Raw genomic sequence first — 16,703 nt, 5'->3', positions numbered from 1 at the left:
GAATGAACCTTTTCTCTCATAAGATGCAACATCCCTCTTGTTGGCAAGGGCTCAGCCTCCAAAGTTCAGTGTCCACCAATCAGAGTCACCCAGGGCTAAAAGATTTCTCTCACATGCACGCAATATAGGTCATCTGTGGCCAGCCAGCCCTGCCCCTTCCCATAAATTGTTATTCACTGGGAACCATAACGCTCCAATGTCTAAGCCTTTCAGCTGAAGCTCCGATGGCACAAGCCAGCACAGAGACTAGCTGGAGTGTCGCACATTTACAGCACTGAACTAAATGAAACACCAGGGGACTCCTGATTGGTGATGCTGCACTTTTGAAAAGGGTTTTTGGTTGAATTGAAAAGTCTTATTGCTCTGCTGGGGAAAAGGGGGTAATTTTTGCTTATGAGCACCCATTGGTCTGTCTGCTCCCCTGCTGTTCCTGCTTCTGGCTGGATAGGGTTCATTTCTCTTGCTCGCTGACATCAGACCTGTAACTGGAAAGGCTCTGAATCCCACTGTTGTATTCTTTAGGTTTAGCTATGTTAAATCTTGGCAAGAGAAGAGAAAATAGCAACGCTCTAGTGACCTGTTCATCTTGTGAAAACCTCTAGCTTTGGTAGGCCCACAGCACAAAAACATGACAATAGAGAGAGGAAATGCCAGACCCCAAACAAGTTACCCTGAACTCTACATGGTGATCAGCAGAGAACCAGCTCCGGGGGCTTGTAAACTGCAAATGTTCTCTTTGTTTGCTAAAATGTGTTTAACCAGCTGTGTTTAGTGAAGAGTAAAAATCCCCACCTGTGGCTGGTGTCTTCTAGGAATTCACAGCTACTCAAGTAGAGGACACCGAATATTTGAGTGACACTGGCTGTTTTTCTCACTTCCTTGTGTCTCCACTGCGGGCAGGGTGTGACTGGCCGCTGGTGCAGACGTACCTGCACTAAACCTAGCAGTGACAAGGCAGCCGTGCGGGCTTCAGCATGGGTTTCACAAGCCCACCTGACCCCCCGGTACGTTCTACAGCCAATGCTGACACCAGCACTGCAGTGTCCTCACTGCTCTTTGTAATGATCTAGCTGGAGTGCAGGAATGTCTATACGAACTGTAAAAAGCAACAGAGGGTCCTGTGGCAACTTTAAGACTAACAGAAGTATTGGAGCATAAGCTTTCGTGGGTGAATGCCCACTTCATCAGACGCAAGTAATGGAAATTTCCAGAGGCAGGTATAAATCAGTATGGAGATAACGAGGTTAGTTCAATCAGGGAGGGTGAGGTGCTCTGCTAGCAGTTGAGATGTGAACACCAAGGGAGGAGAAACTGCTTCTGTAGTTGGATAGCCATTCACAGTCTTTGTTTAATCCTGATCTGATGGTGTCAAATTTGCAAATGAACTGGAGCTCAGCAGTTTCTCTTTGGATTCTGGTCCTGAAGTTTTTTTGCTGTAAGATGGCTACCTTTACATCTGCTATTTTGTGGCCAGGGAGGTTGAAGTGTTCTCCTATAGGTTTTTGTATATTGCCATTCCTGATATCTGACTTGTGTCCATTTATCCTCTTGCATAGTGACTGTCCAGTTTGGCCAATGTACATAGCAGAGGGGCATTGCTGGCACACGATGGCATATATAACATTGGTGGACGTGCAGGTGAATGAGCCGGTGATGTTGTAGCTGATCTGGTTAGGTCCTGTGATGGTGTTGCTGGTGTAGATATGTGGGCAGAGTTGGAATCGAGGTTTGTTGCTTGGGTTGGTTCCTGAGTTAGAGTTTCAGAATAGCAGCCGTGTTAGTCTGTATCCGCAAAAAGAACAGGAGTACTTGTAGCACCTTAGAGACTAACAAATTTATTAGAGCATAAGCTTTCGTGGACTACAGCCCACTTCTTCGGATGCACTTCTTTTTTTTTTTTTCTTACTTAATTGGCCTCTCAGAGTTGGTAAGACAACTCCCACCTGTTCATGCTCTCTGTATGTGTGTATATATATCTCCTCAATATATGTTCCATTCTATATGCATCCGAAGAAGTGGGCTGTGGTCCACGAAAGCTTATGCTCTAATAAATTTGTTAGTCTCTAAGGTGCCACAAGTACTCCTGTCCTTTTTGAGTTAGAGTTGTTATGGTGTGGTGCGTGGTTGCTGGTGAGAATATGCTTAAGGTTGGCGGGTTGTCTGTGGGCAAGGACTGGCCTGCCTCCCAAGGTCTTTGAAAGTGAGGGATCATTGTCCAGGATGGGGTGTAGATCACTGATGATGCGTTGGAGAGGTTTAAGCTGAGGACTGTAGGTGATGGCCAGTGGAGTTCTGTTGGTTTCTTTTTGGAGCCTGTCTTGTAGCAGGAGGCTTCTGGGTACACGTCTGGCTCTGTTGATTTGTTTCTTTATTTCCTTGTGTGGGTATCATAGTTTTGAGAATGCTTGGTGAAGATCTTGTAGGTGTTGGTCTCTGTCTGAGGGGTTGGAGCAGATGCGGTTGTACCTCAGCGCTTGGCTGTAGATGATGGATCATGTGGTGTGTCCGGGGTGGAAGCTGGAGGCATGAAGGTAGGTGTAGCGGTCGGTGGGTTTTCGATATAAAGTGCCACAGGACCCTCTGTTGCTTTTTACAGATTCAGACTAACATGGCTACCCCTCTGATACTATACAAACTGCAAATCACACCCCGGGAGGCAGTGTAGACATCCCCTAAGGAAGGGGAAAGGGAAAGAGATCAGTGAGAGAGAGGCGGGGGGGGGGGGGAAGGTGCTGAGCTAGGAGATGGAGAAGGGAGTGCAGAAAGGTAAGACTGGGAAGCAGGAGAGTTTTAATGCCTGATGTTCTGAGGCGCCCGTGCCTTCAGATGGAGCTGCAGGTACTCGCACTTCTGAAAACCAAGCCTAAAATGTCTGTCCAGCTGCAATCCCGTGGTGCCACGGATGGCCCAGGGTGCACCTGCTGTGCTAATTGCAGGTGGGCAGTAGCAGGTCTGGAGCGCCAGCTGAGCACTCCCACAGGTGTCCTGGCTGGGCACCTTGACATGAGAAATGTTGTTTCCCTGTAACCTAGTGGCAATGGGTTAAGGACAAGATCCCTCCCTTGGTGCTGGAGCTGCAGATCTGCTGTTTAAAGGTTCCTCGTTGTCACGTGTGCATTGTCTGCACACCAGTCACCAAATGACTGGAGGATAGCTAATGTGATGCCAATTTTTAAAAAGGGTTCCAGAGGTGATCCTAGCAATTACAGGCCAGTAAGCCTGACTTCAGGACCGGGTAAACTGGTTGAAACAAAATTGTCAGAAGCCTAGATGAACACGATTTGTTGGGGAAGAGTCAACATGTTTTTTGTAAAGGGAAATCATGCCTCACCAATCTACTAGAATTCTTTGAGGGGGTCAACAAGCATGTGGACAAGGGGAATCCAGTGGATATAGTGTTCGGAAAGCCTTTGACAAGGTCCCTCACCAAAGGTTCTTAAGCAAAGTAAGCTGTCATGGGATAAGAGGGCAGGTCCTCTCATGGATTGGTAACTGGTTAAAAATAAGAAACAAATGATAGGAATAAATGGTCAGTTTTCAGAAGGAGAGAGGTAAATAGTGGTGTCCCTTAGGGGTCTGTACTGGACCCAGTCCTATTCAATATATTCATAAATGATCTGGAAAAAGGGGCAAACAGTGAGGTGGCAAAATTTGCAGATGATACAAAATTGCTCAAGATAGTTAAGTCCCAGGCAGACTCCGAAGAGCTATAAAAGGATCTCTCAAAACTGGGTGACTGGGCAACAAAATGGCAGATGAAATTCAATGTTGATAAATGCAAAGTAATGCACATTGGGAAAACATAATCCCAACTATACATACAAAGTGATGGAGTCTAAATTAGCTGTTTCCACTCAAGAAAGAAATCTTGGCGTCATTGTGGATAGTTCTCTGAAAACATCCACTCAATGTGCAGCAGCAGTCAAAAAAGCGAACAGAATGTTGGGAATCATTAAGAAAGGGATAGATAATAAAAACAGAAAATATCACATTGCCTCTATATAAATCCATGGTACACCCACATCTTGAATACTGTGTGCAGATGTGGTTGCCCCATCTCAAAAAAGAAATATTGGAATTGGAACAGATTCAGAATTGGGCAACAAAAATGATTAGATGTAGGGAATGGCTGCCATTTGAGGAGAGATTAATAAAACTGGGACTTTTCAGCTTGGAAAAGAGATGACTAAGGGGAGCTATGATAGGTCTACAAAATCATGACTGGTGTGAAGAAAGTAAATAAGGAAGTTTTATTTATTCCTTCTCATAACACAAGAACTAGTAGTCACCAAATGAAATTAATAGGCAGCAAGTTTAAAACAAGCAAAAGGAAGTATTTTTTCACACAACGCACAGTCAACCTGTGGAACTCCTTGCCAGAGGATGTTGTGAAGGCCAAGACTATAACAGGGTTCAAAAAGAACTAGGTAAGTTCATGGAGGATAGGTCCATCAATGGCTATTAGCCAGGACGGGCAGGGATGGTGTCCCTAGCCCAGTGGTCTCCAACCTTTTTATGCACAAGATCGCTTTTTGAATTTAAGATCATTCCAAGATCTACCTTGCCCCTTCCCTGAGGCCCCTCCCCACTCACTCCATCCCCCCTCTCTCCATCGCTTGCTCTCCTCCACTCTCACTCACTTTCACCGGGCTGGGGCAGGCAGTTGGGGTACAGGAGGGGGTGCAGGCTTTGGGCTGGGGCTGCAGGGTTTGGAGTGTAGGAGGGGGCTCTGGGCTGAGCCTGGGGCAGGGGGTTGAGGGGCAGGAGTCAGGGATGCAAGCTCTGGGAGGGAGTTTGGGTGCAGGGGTCATATGGTCACACTGCACCTAACCTCATAGAATCCACTGGACAGTTCATGAGTTTTACTTTTTATTAGTGTCATTTGTGGTTTATAGATCCAAAATCCTTCAGGGATTGTCACAAATGAGTGTAACATTCTCACTGTGGGGTGTGCATTGGCTGAGCCTGGGGCAGGGGGTTGGGGTCCAGGAGTGAGGGGTGCAAGCTCTGGGAGAGAGTTTGGTGCAGGAGGGGGCTCCCAGCTGGGACAAGGGGTTGGGGTGCAGGAGGGGGTGTGGGCTTTGGGAGGAAGTTTGGGTGCAGGTGCGGGCTCTGGCAGGGGATTGGGGTACAGGAGGCAGGGCCAGAGTAATCTTTTGTGGGTCTGGGGCCAAACATATTTGTGGGCCCCCATGGAGGCAATGGAGCATGGCGCAGGGAGGTCAGTCCCTAGAGGGAGGCCTGGGGGCACTCGGAGGAGAGTGTGGAATGGGGCAGGAAGAGGTGGGGCAGGGGTCGAGCGGGGGCAGGAAGAGGTGACGTGAGGATGGGGCCTTGGGGGAAAGGGTGGAATGGGGGTGGGGCATGGGGCAGAGCAGGGTCAAGCACCCCCGGGAAATCAGAAAGTCAGCATCTCTGCAATACCACCCCGAATCCCGATGCCCAGTGCCCCCCCGCACAGACCTGCTATGCCTATCGCCCCCCCAGAACTCCCACAAATGCACAGTGTCCTGCACAACACCACCCCTGCCCAGTATCCCCTGCCCACAGCACCACAACAACTGCCCAGCACCCCACACAGAACCCCCACTCCCTAGTGCCCCAAAACACACAGATCTTCCCTGCCCCCTCACAGCCCAGCACCCCCCCTCCGACCTCCCAGAGACCCATTCCCCCATGCCCTGTCTCCCGGCCGCACTCACCAGCCTTGCTGGGAGGTGACTGTGTCTGCCGGGCTGAGCCAGCAGGACCCCTTGGGAGTGGCGTCATCAGCCAGGCCACACCCTGCCCCCTCGGGCTCCCTCAAAACCCACTTGCCTGGAGGGACCCAGCCTAGCCCCCCATACTGTCCCCTGCCCCAGCTGGCCAAGACTGGCCAGGCTTCTGCACCAGTCCCAGGCAGCTCAACTCCAGGGAGACAGGTGGGGCCCCACAGGTGGTGGGAAGCAGAGACTGTCTGGAGCTGGAGGTGCACTGGGGTCCGGCCAGGGGGCAGAGAGGAGACGGCAGGTGGGGCCCAGGGGCCAAGAGGAGCAAGTGATGGGAGGGAGGAGCCAGTGGGCTGGCAAAATCTTGGGGCGCAGTGCAAGCAGAGCAGGCAGTGGCCCCTTCTGAGCATGGGCCTGGCTCCATGGTGCCACTGGTGCCATTGTAAACCCGGTACTGGAGGAGGGGGTGAGGTGTGCGGGCTCTGGGAGGGAGTTTGGTGCAGGAGGTGGCTCCAGGCTGGTGCAGCGGATTGGGGTGCAGGTGGAGGTGAAGGGTCTGGGAGGAAGTTTGGATGCAGGAGGTGGCTCTGGACTGGGGTAGGGGGTTGACGTGCGGGAGGGAGGGCAAGGCGCAGGCTCCGACCGGAGGCGCTTACCACAGGCAGCTCCCTGTCGGCGGCACAGCAGGGCTCAGGTAGGCTGCCTGCCTGTCCTGGCCCCATGCCATTCCCGGAAGCGGCTATCTGCTGGCATGTTTCTGCAGCCCTTGCGGAGAAGGGGGGCAGCTGGTCTCCATGTGCTGCCCACAAACACTGCCCCCGCAGCTCCCATTGGCCGGAAACTGGCCAATGGGAGCTGTGGGGACGGTGCTGGGGACGGGGGCAGCATGCGGAGACACCTCACCCACCCACCCCTGGGGCCGCAGAGACGTGCCAGCAGCCAGCCGTTTCCGGGAGCAGTGTGGGGCCAGGGTATGCAGGCAACCTGCCTGAGCCCCGCTGTACCACCAGACTTTTAGTGGCCCGGAGATCGCAATCGACTGGCAGAGGCTCCAGGATCAACCAGTCAATCATGATCGACGGGTTGGTGACCACTGCCCTAGCATCTGTTTGCCAGAAGCTGGGAATGGGAGACAGGGGATGGATAAATGGGTGATTACCTGTTCTGTTCATTCCTCTGGGGCACTTGGCATTGACCACTGTCGGAAGACAGGATACTGGACTCGATGGCTGTTCGATGATACTGTCTGACTCATTATGGCTGTTCTTATGTTCACTGTCACCAGAGCTGTTTTCTTTCCTCTTTGACAACCCCAGGAGAGAAAAGCTCCACTCCAGATTAAAGCTCTTGTCTGAGCTCCCATGCAGGGAGAGGTGAGGGTTTGAGGGCAGAGAGGGGGAGAGGGAAGCACAGGGACAATGCTGAGGACTGACAACTTTCCCCTGGTGATTGGTGACCATATGCCATTTCTGACCTCTCACTCCCTGAGCTGGGACCACTGTGCAGGCAGAGAGCTCAGCATCAGGGCTGGAGGGAGAGAAAGAAGCTCCTCATTTTGATCACCAGCATCCCTTCCAACTGACTTCAAGGAACACCGTAGACTCAACATCACAGGCCTCGGTGAATGCTGCACATGGGATGCTAGGAATCAGAGCTCCATGGCTAAGGGCCTGAAATTGCACCAATATTGAGTTCACAGGTTGTGCAAAAGGGGGTGAAGGTCACTTAAGTGAAATCATGGCCCCACTGAAGTCAAGGGCAAAGCTCCCATTGAGTTCAATGGGGCATGATTTCACCTCTAGAGTTCAGAAAGGGGTGAGCAGCTGGAAAGGGGGATGGGGCCAAAAGAGGAAATATCAGGGGAAAGGACCTCTGAGGCAATTCAGGGGTGGTGCCAAAGAGAAAATGTGATTCCTGACGGGGCTGTGATGTAAAGTTGCCTCTCCCACCATGGCAGAAATCCCTGTGGCTCTTGGCAGCACACACAAAGCCCACCCAGACCCCCCCCCCCATTTCTGTCAAACACCATTTCCCCATGCAAAGTATGTTTGAAATATTATCCAGTTGGCACCATTTTATACAATATTCAGCTGTCTTGTACAGACTGAAGCCATAGGAATTCTCAGCTCATAGTGGGGGTAAGGCCATGGGTTGGGAGCTGGTTGATCTGGATTGCCTTCCTGAATCTGCTTCAGAGTCTCTACATAACCTTGTGCCATTCTCGTACCTTCCCGGTGCCTCAGTTTCCCCATCTATAAGAATATTTCCCTACCTCACAAGGGTCCTACCCAGGAAAGTACTGAAGCACCTGCTTAAATCCCACTCGAGCTGGTCAGGAATTTCTTGGTAACTGTTTTCTTATTGAAAATGTTGATTAATCAAAATCAAAACAGGAAAGGGTCAGTTTGGTCAAAATTCTCGACTCGAAGAAATGTTGAAAAACAAGTTTTGAAATTGTCAAAATGTCCCATTTTGACATTTTTGAAACCAAAAATTCTGGTTTCCCAGTTTGAAACAAATGTTAGTTTCAAAATTTGAGCTCATTATAGTAAAAAAAAACAAAACCCCAACTTTTAAAATTAAAAAATAGTTGAAATTGAAGCAAAATGTTTCAGTTGATCCAAACCATTTTTTAAAAAATCTCAGATATCTTCCTAGAATGGGAAAATCACTTCCTACCCAGCTCTAAGCCCCACTGATTTTAAGCAGACATGTAAGTGTTGCCCTAAATCGGAGCCAGAGAGATTGCAGGGATTAATTCATTCTTATTTGTAACCCTAGTGCAAAAGTATAACCCATATTGCTGGCGATATGTTTTGCTTTATATATGGATAATACATTATTTGTAGATACAATAATATATTATTTCCATATGAACGTACTGCCTGTATTAAATGTTTGTATCAATTATACGTTTTACTTTGTTTCTATAATTTATTATACAGTGTATAATATAGGATTTAAGTTACTCAGTGTAAAGCGATAGGTATAATAAATTATTATGCAGAGTAAATGCGATAAAATACATGGTTGTTTTCAGCATATTCCCTCCCTTTCCCGTCGTATGCAATGGTTTCAGTTTTAGAACATGGAAACAATTCTTTAAATGTTAGTGTTACACTGCGCCCCCGAGCAGCTCATCAGGAGCCACGATTGAACTTGGGACGGGTAGCTCTCAAAACATGCCCGAGCTAACATAAGAACAGCCATATTGGGTCAGGCCAATGATCCATCTAGCCCAGTCTCCCGTTTTCTGACAGTGATGGTGCCAGATGCCTGAGAGGGAATGAACAGAACAGGGCAATCATCAAGTGATCCATCTCCTGTTGTTGAGTCCCAGCTTCTGGCAGTCGAGACACAGCAATGAGGGACCAAACTGTGGTAGGCTCATCAACCTTTGTGTGTCTGTGGCCCAACCACAACTGTAGGGTGACAGAGTAGTGCACTGAGTGGGTTACGCTGGCAGTGTGCCTGATCGCTGGTGCGGAGATGTCTCCCAAACATCTCTTTCACTCACTGTGGTTGTCCTGTGGTTGTCACTCTCCAGGGGTCTCTTCATGGGCTCTTTGCGCAGTGTCCTCTGCAGCATACTCTGCAGTCCTCCTTTGCTTGTCTCTTTCTAAGTGCCAGGTGGATCAGGTCTGAATCCTGGGATGTGCTGAACACAGCAACTCCCTGTGGCCCCTTGGTGATGTTAGTTGTCCATGGTTCTCAGCAGGTGGCTCCAGGTTTGATCCTGCAGAACCTCACCTCAGTAATCCTTGCCATTGACTTCAGTAGGGCTAGTTACATGAGTAGCCTCACTTGAAGTACTCCTCACTTGAGTAAGGGGCTGCAGGATCAGGCCCTTATGCCCTGATCCCATGAAAGTCCACGGCAAAACTCCCATTGATTGTAATGGTGCACGATCAGGCCCTTGATGAGTTTCCTACTGGCCCCTACCAGCTGGGGCATGTAATGTTCCCCGGCTGCCAGCCCCATTGTGTCAGCCTGCCCAGCTCTGAGCCTGGCCTTGCACCTCTTGGCTTGCCCATGCGTATCATGGGGATCATGGCAAAATCTCCAATTGATTTGTGTTCTAAAAGAAGCTGTAAAAGGGGCACCTGCAAAAATGCATGCACATCTGTTCCATGTGCAAAAACTTGCCCATGTCCACACAAATTGCCAATTTGCTTCCATAAAAGAAATAATTCCAGTCACAATGGCCTGCTTGGCATGCACGAGGGCAGGTTTTTGCGGGGGCATGCACATTTTTGGGAATGCATTGCTGCCTGTAAAAAGATGCCTGCAAAAATTAACTCAAAATTCACTAAGCAAATAGTCTTCAAAACAGAGTAGAAAAACATTCCTTTCAAGACCTTTCATAATTTGGGTAGGGTCAGCCTGTGGGGACTTTTATGCAATAATCCAAGATGGCCAGGAGGAGTGGAATAGGTTAAATACCTACGGCTGGGTGGTGCTTTGAATTTGAGGTACTAGGAGATCCTGGAATTACCTCAAATTTGTCCATCTCCACTTAATAGAATTCTAAAGCACAGTAACCATTGGGACATGTGTGGTCATCCGGGTGTGAAGCTCCTACAGAACCACTGTTGAGTGAGGTCTGCCCCAGCTCCTATTGTAGTCAATGGGCGTCTTTCCATTGACTTTGGTGGAAGTTGGATCAGGACTTTAACCCTATTGTGCGCCACAAGCAGTGCACATTTGGTGGAGTCGCCCACTGCACCATGTGGACAGAGGTCCAGCCGTAAGGCTGTACATCATCAGGCAGCCAAAGGGTGAGGCTCGTTCCACTCTGGATATAGTCAGGAGGGCAGCAATCAAGTTCATATCATTTCTTCCATCTCACAGACGAATGATCAGACTGAGGGAGTCTCCTGACTGTCTAGCACCAGCACAGCCTTAGCTAACATTGGGCACCTGGGTCAGTCACAGACCCGACTGTTTTGTTCCACATATTCAGTCCCAGTACCAGGGGTTCTGAAGGCTAAGCACAACCCTAGCAGCATAAGTAGCATGTGTGCACCCGCGTATCCATGACCCTGGCCCCGCGCAAGTCAGTCGCCATGCCCTGCTCTTGCAAACGGCTGAAGGAACTTTAGAACATTTCCCTGAACTCGGAACATTTAGCTAATGGTGTGGGACAGGGCAGCTCTTGCTCACTCTTCAGCTGGGACATTCGTTACGGCAGGGAGCTCAAATTCTAGTGCTTGTTCACTTCCTTTTGTTATTTCCTCTCTGCAGACGGGGAGATTACGTCCAAGCCAATGGTGCTGTTCTTGGGACCATGGAGCGTTGGCAAATCCACCATGATAAACTACCTCCTAGGGCTGGACGACACGCCCTACCAGCTGTACACAGGTAACGTGCGCTCCGGCTTGCCCATTGTTTCTGCTTAATGTGCTGTGCAAAGGGTACAAGCAGGCATTGTCACTCGTACATTCACTTCTCGAGTCAATTCCAGCCAGAGCTTGGCTGGTAAACATTGTCCCCAGCTGCTCTTTGAACCTCTCTTTTTATTCATTGCAACCCCCCAGGCTGTTAAGTGACAGCCATCTCTCTGGTTAGGGAGGACTTGAATCCTTGCAACCCTGCACCTGTAAGAGTCAGAGGAGTTGGTGCAGAGAGAGACAGATGAGATTCCTCTTCCCCTCTTCACCCCCCAGGATCAAGCTGTGCATCTGCCTCCACAGCATTCCCACTTCCTGCAGTCCAGAGACTCAGGACTGAGATCTTCCAACCCGATAGGGCATCGCACTGTAGGTCACCTTCCAGGCCAGCAGAGTAACAATCCTCTAACAAGGGGAACTTGCCCTTTTCTTCTATCCTTCCCCACCATGCATGGAGCCAATTAATTTACTTTAACAACAGGCGTGACATTTCCCATCTCCTCTTCTCAGCTCCCACTCTCTTTTATCCCTGAACACAGCTGAGCGTAGCACTGCTGAATTAAAAACTGTACTGAGCTCTGGCATAGGGAGAATCAAGGCACTAGAAAGCAGAGCAGGAGTTGGGCCTTTATAGTGCTTTGCATATTCGTGATATCTCAGTGTAGATTAGCCACTGCAGGAAAAACTGCACTCGTGCATCCATGGAATAGCTACAACCTGGTCTACACTACAGAGTTAGGTCGACATAAGGCAGCCTATATCAACCTAACTCTGTAAGTGTCTACACTAAAATGTAGCTGCCACCCGTGTAATCTGCCCACTACACCAACTTAATAACTCCATCTCCGTGAGAGGCATAGCCCATAGGTTGATGTAGTTAGGTCGATGCAGTGTCACTGTAGACACTACGTCACTTACATCAACACTTGCTGCCTTTCAGATGCCGTCCCACAATGCTCCACACTGACAGTCCTGGTGAAGATGCGCTCCGCTGACACAAGGAGTGTAGTGTGGACATGCAAAGCAATTTAATTACTATGGTGGCTGTACATCGAACTAACTTAGGTTGACTTAATTTTGTAATGTAGACTTGCCCTACGTTTCCTCAAGACATTCTACAAGGCATAAGGTACATGATATTGCAAGATGCTCTCTGACCATACCTGTTGCTTTGGATCACCCTCTGTATATTCATGAGTAAGCAGTATCCTCTGCAGATAGTCTCAGACACAGAGTCTGACTCATTTCCAGCAGGACAGCTTAGACTTTACAGCTCACCTGCTCTGCTTCTCTTGTTACTGGACAGGGGCTGAACCCACCACCTCTGAGTTCACGGTCATCATGCACGGCCCAAAGCTGAAGACCATTGAGGGCATCGTGATGGCTGCTGACAGCGCACGCTCCTTTTCACCCCTCGAAAAGTTTGGGCAGAACTTCCTGGAGAAGCTGATCGGGATAGAGGTGCCTCATAAGCTTTTAGAGCGGGTCACCTTTGTAGACACACCGGGCATCATTGAAAACCGCAAGCAACAGGAACGAGGTAGTAACCGGCTTTGTTCATTTTAAGAGAGACCAGAAAAGAAGGAGCATTATAAATGTGAGATAATAACAGTCCCTTGCTCTTCTACAACGCTGTTCATCAGTAGATCTCAAAGCGCTGTAGCATTTTCCCTGTTTTACAGACAGGGCCGGCTCCAGACACCAGCTTAACAAGCAGGTACTTGGGGCGGCCAAGGGAGAGGGGCAGCACCTGCGGCAATTCGGGGGCAGCGGGTCCCTCACTCCCTCTAGGAGCAAAGGACCTGCCGCTGAACTGCTCCCGCTGATCGCGGCTTTTTTTTTTTTTTTTTTTGCACTTGGGGCGGCAGAAATGCTGGAGCCGGCCCTGTTTACAGATGGGAAAAAAAAGTGACAGTGGCTGATCCAGGAAGAGAACCAAGATCTCCTGAGGCCCAGTTGAGCGCTGTATTCATTAGGTCACACACAACAAAGGGCCAGTGAGGAGGTGTTGCAGGGTGTTTATTTTTATATTGCAGAAGCACCAAAATTTTGCCCACCTGTGTTTGTAATGGCCACCTGGCAGGGACCTCAGGGACACACACAATATTCATAAAATAGAGCAGATACAGCACACTTCTTCTTTCATATGGAGGGGCAATGTTCAGAGACTTAAGCAAGATGGGGGTGTTTGTGGCCTTTGGGCTGTATTTAGCCTATGGGCTGCACTTTGCCCATAATTTTCTATCATGTTTCTATCATGTTCTTTGATGCAGGCCCCTGCCCAAGTCTCTGTGCTAGACCAGGACACGATGGAATGCTGGAACACCAGCATTTCCAGGATAACGTATCTCACAACTGGGGTAGCACTGCTGGGGTTTGTCAACCCATATACTAGATACATTAGACAGCATTGGAGTGACCAAAACATGGCCTTAGAAAACAATCAGAGCACAGATAATCAACAGCAGGCTACAGAGAAAAGGAAAATTTGGAAGTGACTTGGAAGGAATTTAATTCCAGAAGAAGCAAAACACACCCCCAACCACTAGGAAGCAGCAGAGTGTACGTCAGAGTGGGCCTAGAGGCAGAAGGCAGTACCATCATATTAATAAAATGTTTGAATTGTCTACTAAAATCTGTTATTTACCTATATGCTCATCAGTGCATTAATTACACAGCATCCCCACCTCCGCTCTCCCAATATCTACTTTCAATCCAGGGGGAAATCCTGGCCCAATGGCAAAACCCCCGTTGACTTTACTGGGGTCAGGATTTTAACAGAGAACGCCAGCTAAGGCACTAGTGCCAACTGAATATAGACCAATTGTGGATATTGGTGCCAAGATGTTCTGCGATGGCTTTAGTAGCTGAGAAACGAGATTTCCCACTGCATGAGTCTAAGTCTGAAGGGGTCTGAGACATGGTGGGCTTGTGTCGTATCTATGCTGGTGAATGAATGGATCAGTCCTGTGTTAGATGTGGGGAGCTGGACATTTCTGTTTGATTTTTCTCTCTCCTCTCCCAAAGGTTACCCATTCAATGACGTGTGCCAGTGGTTCATCGACAGAGCTGACCTCATCTTTGTCGTCTTTGACCCTACAAAGCTGGATGTGGGGCTGGAGCTGGAGATGCTGTTTCGCCAGCTGAAGGGCCGGGAGTCTCAGATAAGAATAATCTTGAACAAAGCAGACAGTCTCGCCACCCAGGAGCTTATGAGAGTCTATGGCGCCTTGTTCTGGAGCTTGGCTCCTCTGATCAATGTCACTGAACCTCCCAGGGTCTATGTCAGTTCCTTCTGGCCTCCAGAATATCACCCTGAAACCCACAAGGATCTATTCCTTAAAGAAGAGATCTCGCTCCTGGAAGACCTTAACCAGGTGATTGAAAACAGGCTGGAGAATAAGATTGCCTTCATCCGCCAACATGCCATCCGGGTTCGCATCCACGCTCTCCTGGTCGACCGCTATCTGCAAACCTACAAGGACAAAATGACCTTCTTCAGTGACGGGGAGCTGGTATTCAAGGACATTGTGGAAGACCCTGACAAGTTCTACATCTTCAAGTCCATCCTGGCAAAGACCAATGTCAGCAAGTTTGATCTCCCCAACCGCGAGGCTTATAAGGACTTCTTCGGCATCAATCCCATCAGCAGCTTCAAGCTGCTAGCTCAGCAGTGCTCCTACATGGGAGGATGTTACCTGGAGAAGATCGAAAGGGCCATTACTCATGAGCTTCCTGATCTCTTGGGGAGTATTGGCTTGGGGAAGAAGCCCAGTGTTCTCTCCTGTGACACAACTGGCTGTGGTGAAACCCCAAGGAACCGCTATAGGAAACCATAACATGCTATGTACTAACATAACCATTCATGTGTTCCTATTGGTGAATGAGCTTATGTCTTATCTGTCCAAGAAGCCATGGTTTATTAACCCTTTGAGTGCCACACTGGCAAGAGCTACTGTCCAACAAGGACTTTGAGTCATTGACATTAATGGCAGGGGAAGTGGGGTGGGCATAGAAAAGAGAATAAAGAACTGTGAATTCCTGACATTTTATCTTTGTTATTTCAAATAGAAAGCAATGTTTAAACTGTAAGTAAAAGCAACAAATGGTGAACTAAAGCTTTAGCTGCTTTTTCACTGGTACTGAAGTTCATGAGTGTGGAACAAGAAGTTCAACCTTTGCATACACTAAGCAGACAGGGAGTAGGAAACGCAGACTCTGGAAAGATAACCTGGAGGAAGGCTGCGACGCCTTGACCTGGAGAACCGGAGAGGAGCACCCCTGTGGAGAGAGAGATCCAGCAGAGTAAATGTCAGCTTTTGGTGGCTGTATATAGGCACGAGGACCACAGAAATGCCTATAAATAAATAATAATCTTTTTTTTTTCTTTCCAAGACTCGTAGGCCATCAGGTTCAGTTCTTTGTGAACTCCATTTGGATGACAGTTGAGCTGTAACTCAGAATCTTTAGCATTCACCCAGGTATTAGCCCTCTCCTATCCCCAGGGGTAGGGAAAGAAAGACCCCATGTCTGTGTTTAGACTGGATTCAGTCCAATCTCTGGGAACATATGGCATTGTTAGCACCAAATGCATGTCCCAGGTGGGATTTGGAAGTCTGGCTCATAAGGAGAAATGGACTGGAGCTGAAAGAGCAATGGCACTTAAGTTACATTTGAGAGACAGTGGCTGTAACTCAAGAAAGTTCAGAAGAAAGTTCAGGGAGCTTAGTGTATGCATTTGCTGTTAGCGTCATGCAGTTGTTGGCAAGGCAAGCACAAACCTTGGTAGGCTCAGAGGGTTAATCAATTTGCATTTTGACCTTGTTTATGCCAGTGTTGCATGTTTTCTCCAAGTCAGATCCCTGCGTTGTTGTGCGGTTTGGAGGAAGACAGGAACACCCTCCATTTCACAGCCGTTGCCTGTTTTCTCTTCCAATCTTTTAGCTGTAGGTTAGGAAGTCGAAGGTGTCTGGGCCCTATCTTATTTGGGCTGAGCCAAGCAGTCATATTTATTTGTTGGCATTGCCATGTTGTTCACCTGCCCCAACACACCAACACCCAAAATTGTGAATTGCAGGAAATGATGCCACTGGAACCAGTGCCAGCCTCTCAGTGGACATAGTTCATTGTAGATGGCAACTAAAGCACGGGGGAAGTATGGGAGCCCTCTTCACTAAGCAGGCATTGTTTGTTGCAATGACCCAGCATGGCTGGTGGTTGAGCTAAGCTCTAACTGAAGAAGAAGGTGGATGTTGCCCTGAATGGTGTACGAGACCTGCTAAATAGCCTTTCTTCATTAATTCTCCCTGTCAAATGGACCAGAGCTGTGGCCGGTCTTCAGAGAACCTTCTGAGTAGAAGTACTCACTGTAACATACCTGTGGGCCTTATCTGCACGGGGTCAAGAATTCAATGAAATGCCAAGCAAAGCAAGGCAAAGATAGAAAGACAAAAGGAAATAAGAAAGCCATATGTTGGCTTTTTAAAGAAGAAACTTGAGCAGATGAGAAAGTGGAAGGTGCTGACCAGAGCCTGTTGGGAGCATGGTATGGGGTCTGAAAGGCAGCACATCTCTGATCCACGTGTGAATAGAGATGGAGCTGTGG

The 16,703-nt window shown here is 48.7% G+C and overlaps 1 protein-coding gene across 5 annotated transcripts in view; it reads left to right on the top strand.

Moving 5' to 3' along the window:
- Window positions 1–15,145, top strand: part of SRL (sarcalumenin) — a 97,696-nt gene extending 82,551 nt beyond the window's left edge. For 4 of the 5 annotated variants that reach the window (XM_034783231.1, XM_034783232.1, XM_034783234.1 and 1 more), the window contains 3 exons: window positions 10,953–11,069; window positions 12,405–12,638; window positions 14,126–15,145. In XM_034783231.1, the coding sequence (XP_034639122.1) occupies window positions 10,953–11,069; window positions 12,405–12,638; window positions 14,126–14,937 (1,163 nt within the window). In that variant the 3' untranslated portion in view covers window positions 14,938–15,145. The remainder of the gene's footprint in view (window positions 1–10,952; window positions 11,070–12,404; window positions 12,639–14,125) is intronic. The other variant, XM_034783235.1, reaches the window with a different exon arrangement.
- The last annotated feature ends 1,558 nt before the right edge of the window (window positions 15,146–16,703 follow it).

The sequence above is a fragment of the Trachemys scripta genome, chromosome 10 (genome assembly GCF_013100865.1).
Source record: "Trachemys scripta elegans isolate TJP31775 chromosome 10, CAS_Tse_1.0, whole genome shotgun sequence".
Taxonomy (NCBI): Eukaryota; Metazoa; Chordata; order Testudines; family Emydidae; genus Trachemys; species Trachemys scripta.
The sequence above is the reverse complement of the archived record's forward strand: the minus strand, read 5'-3'. Positions and strand labels throughout refer to the sequence as shown.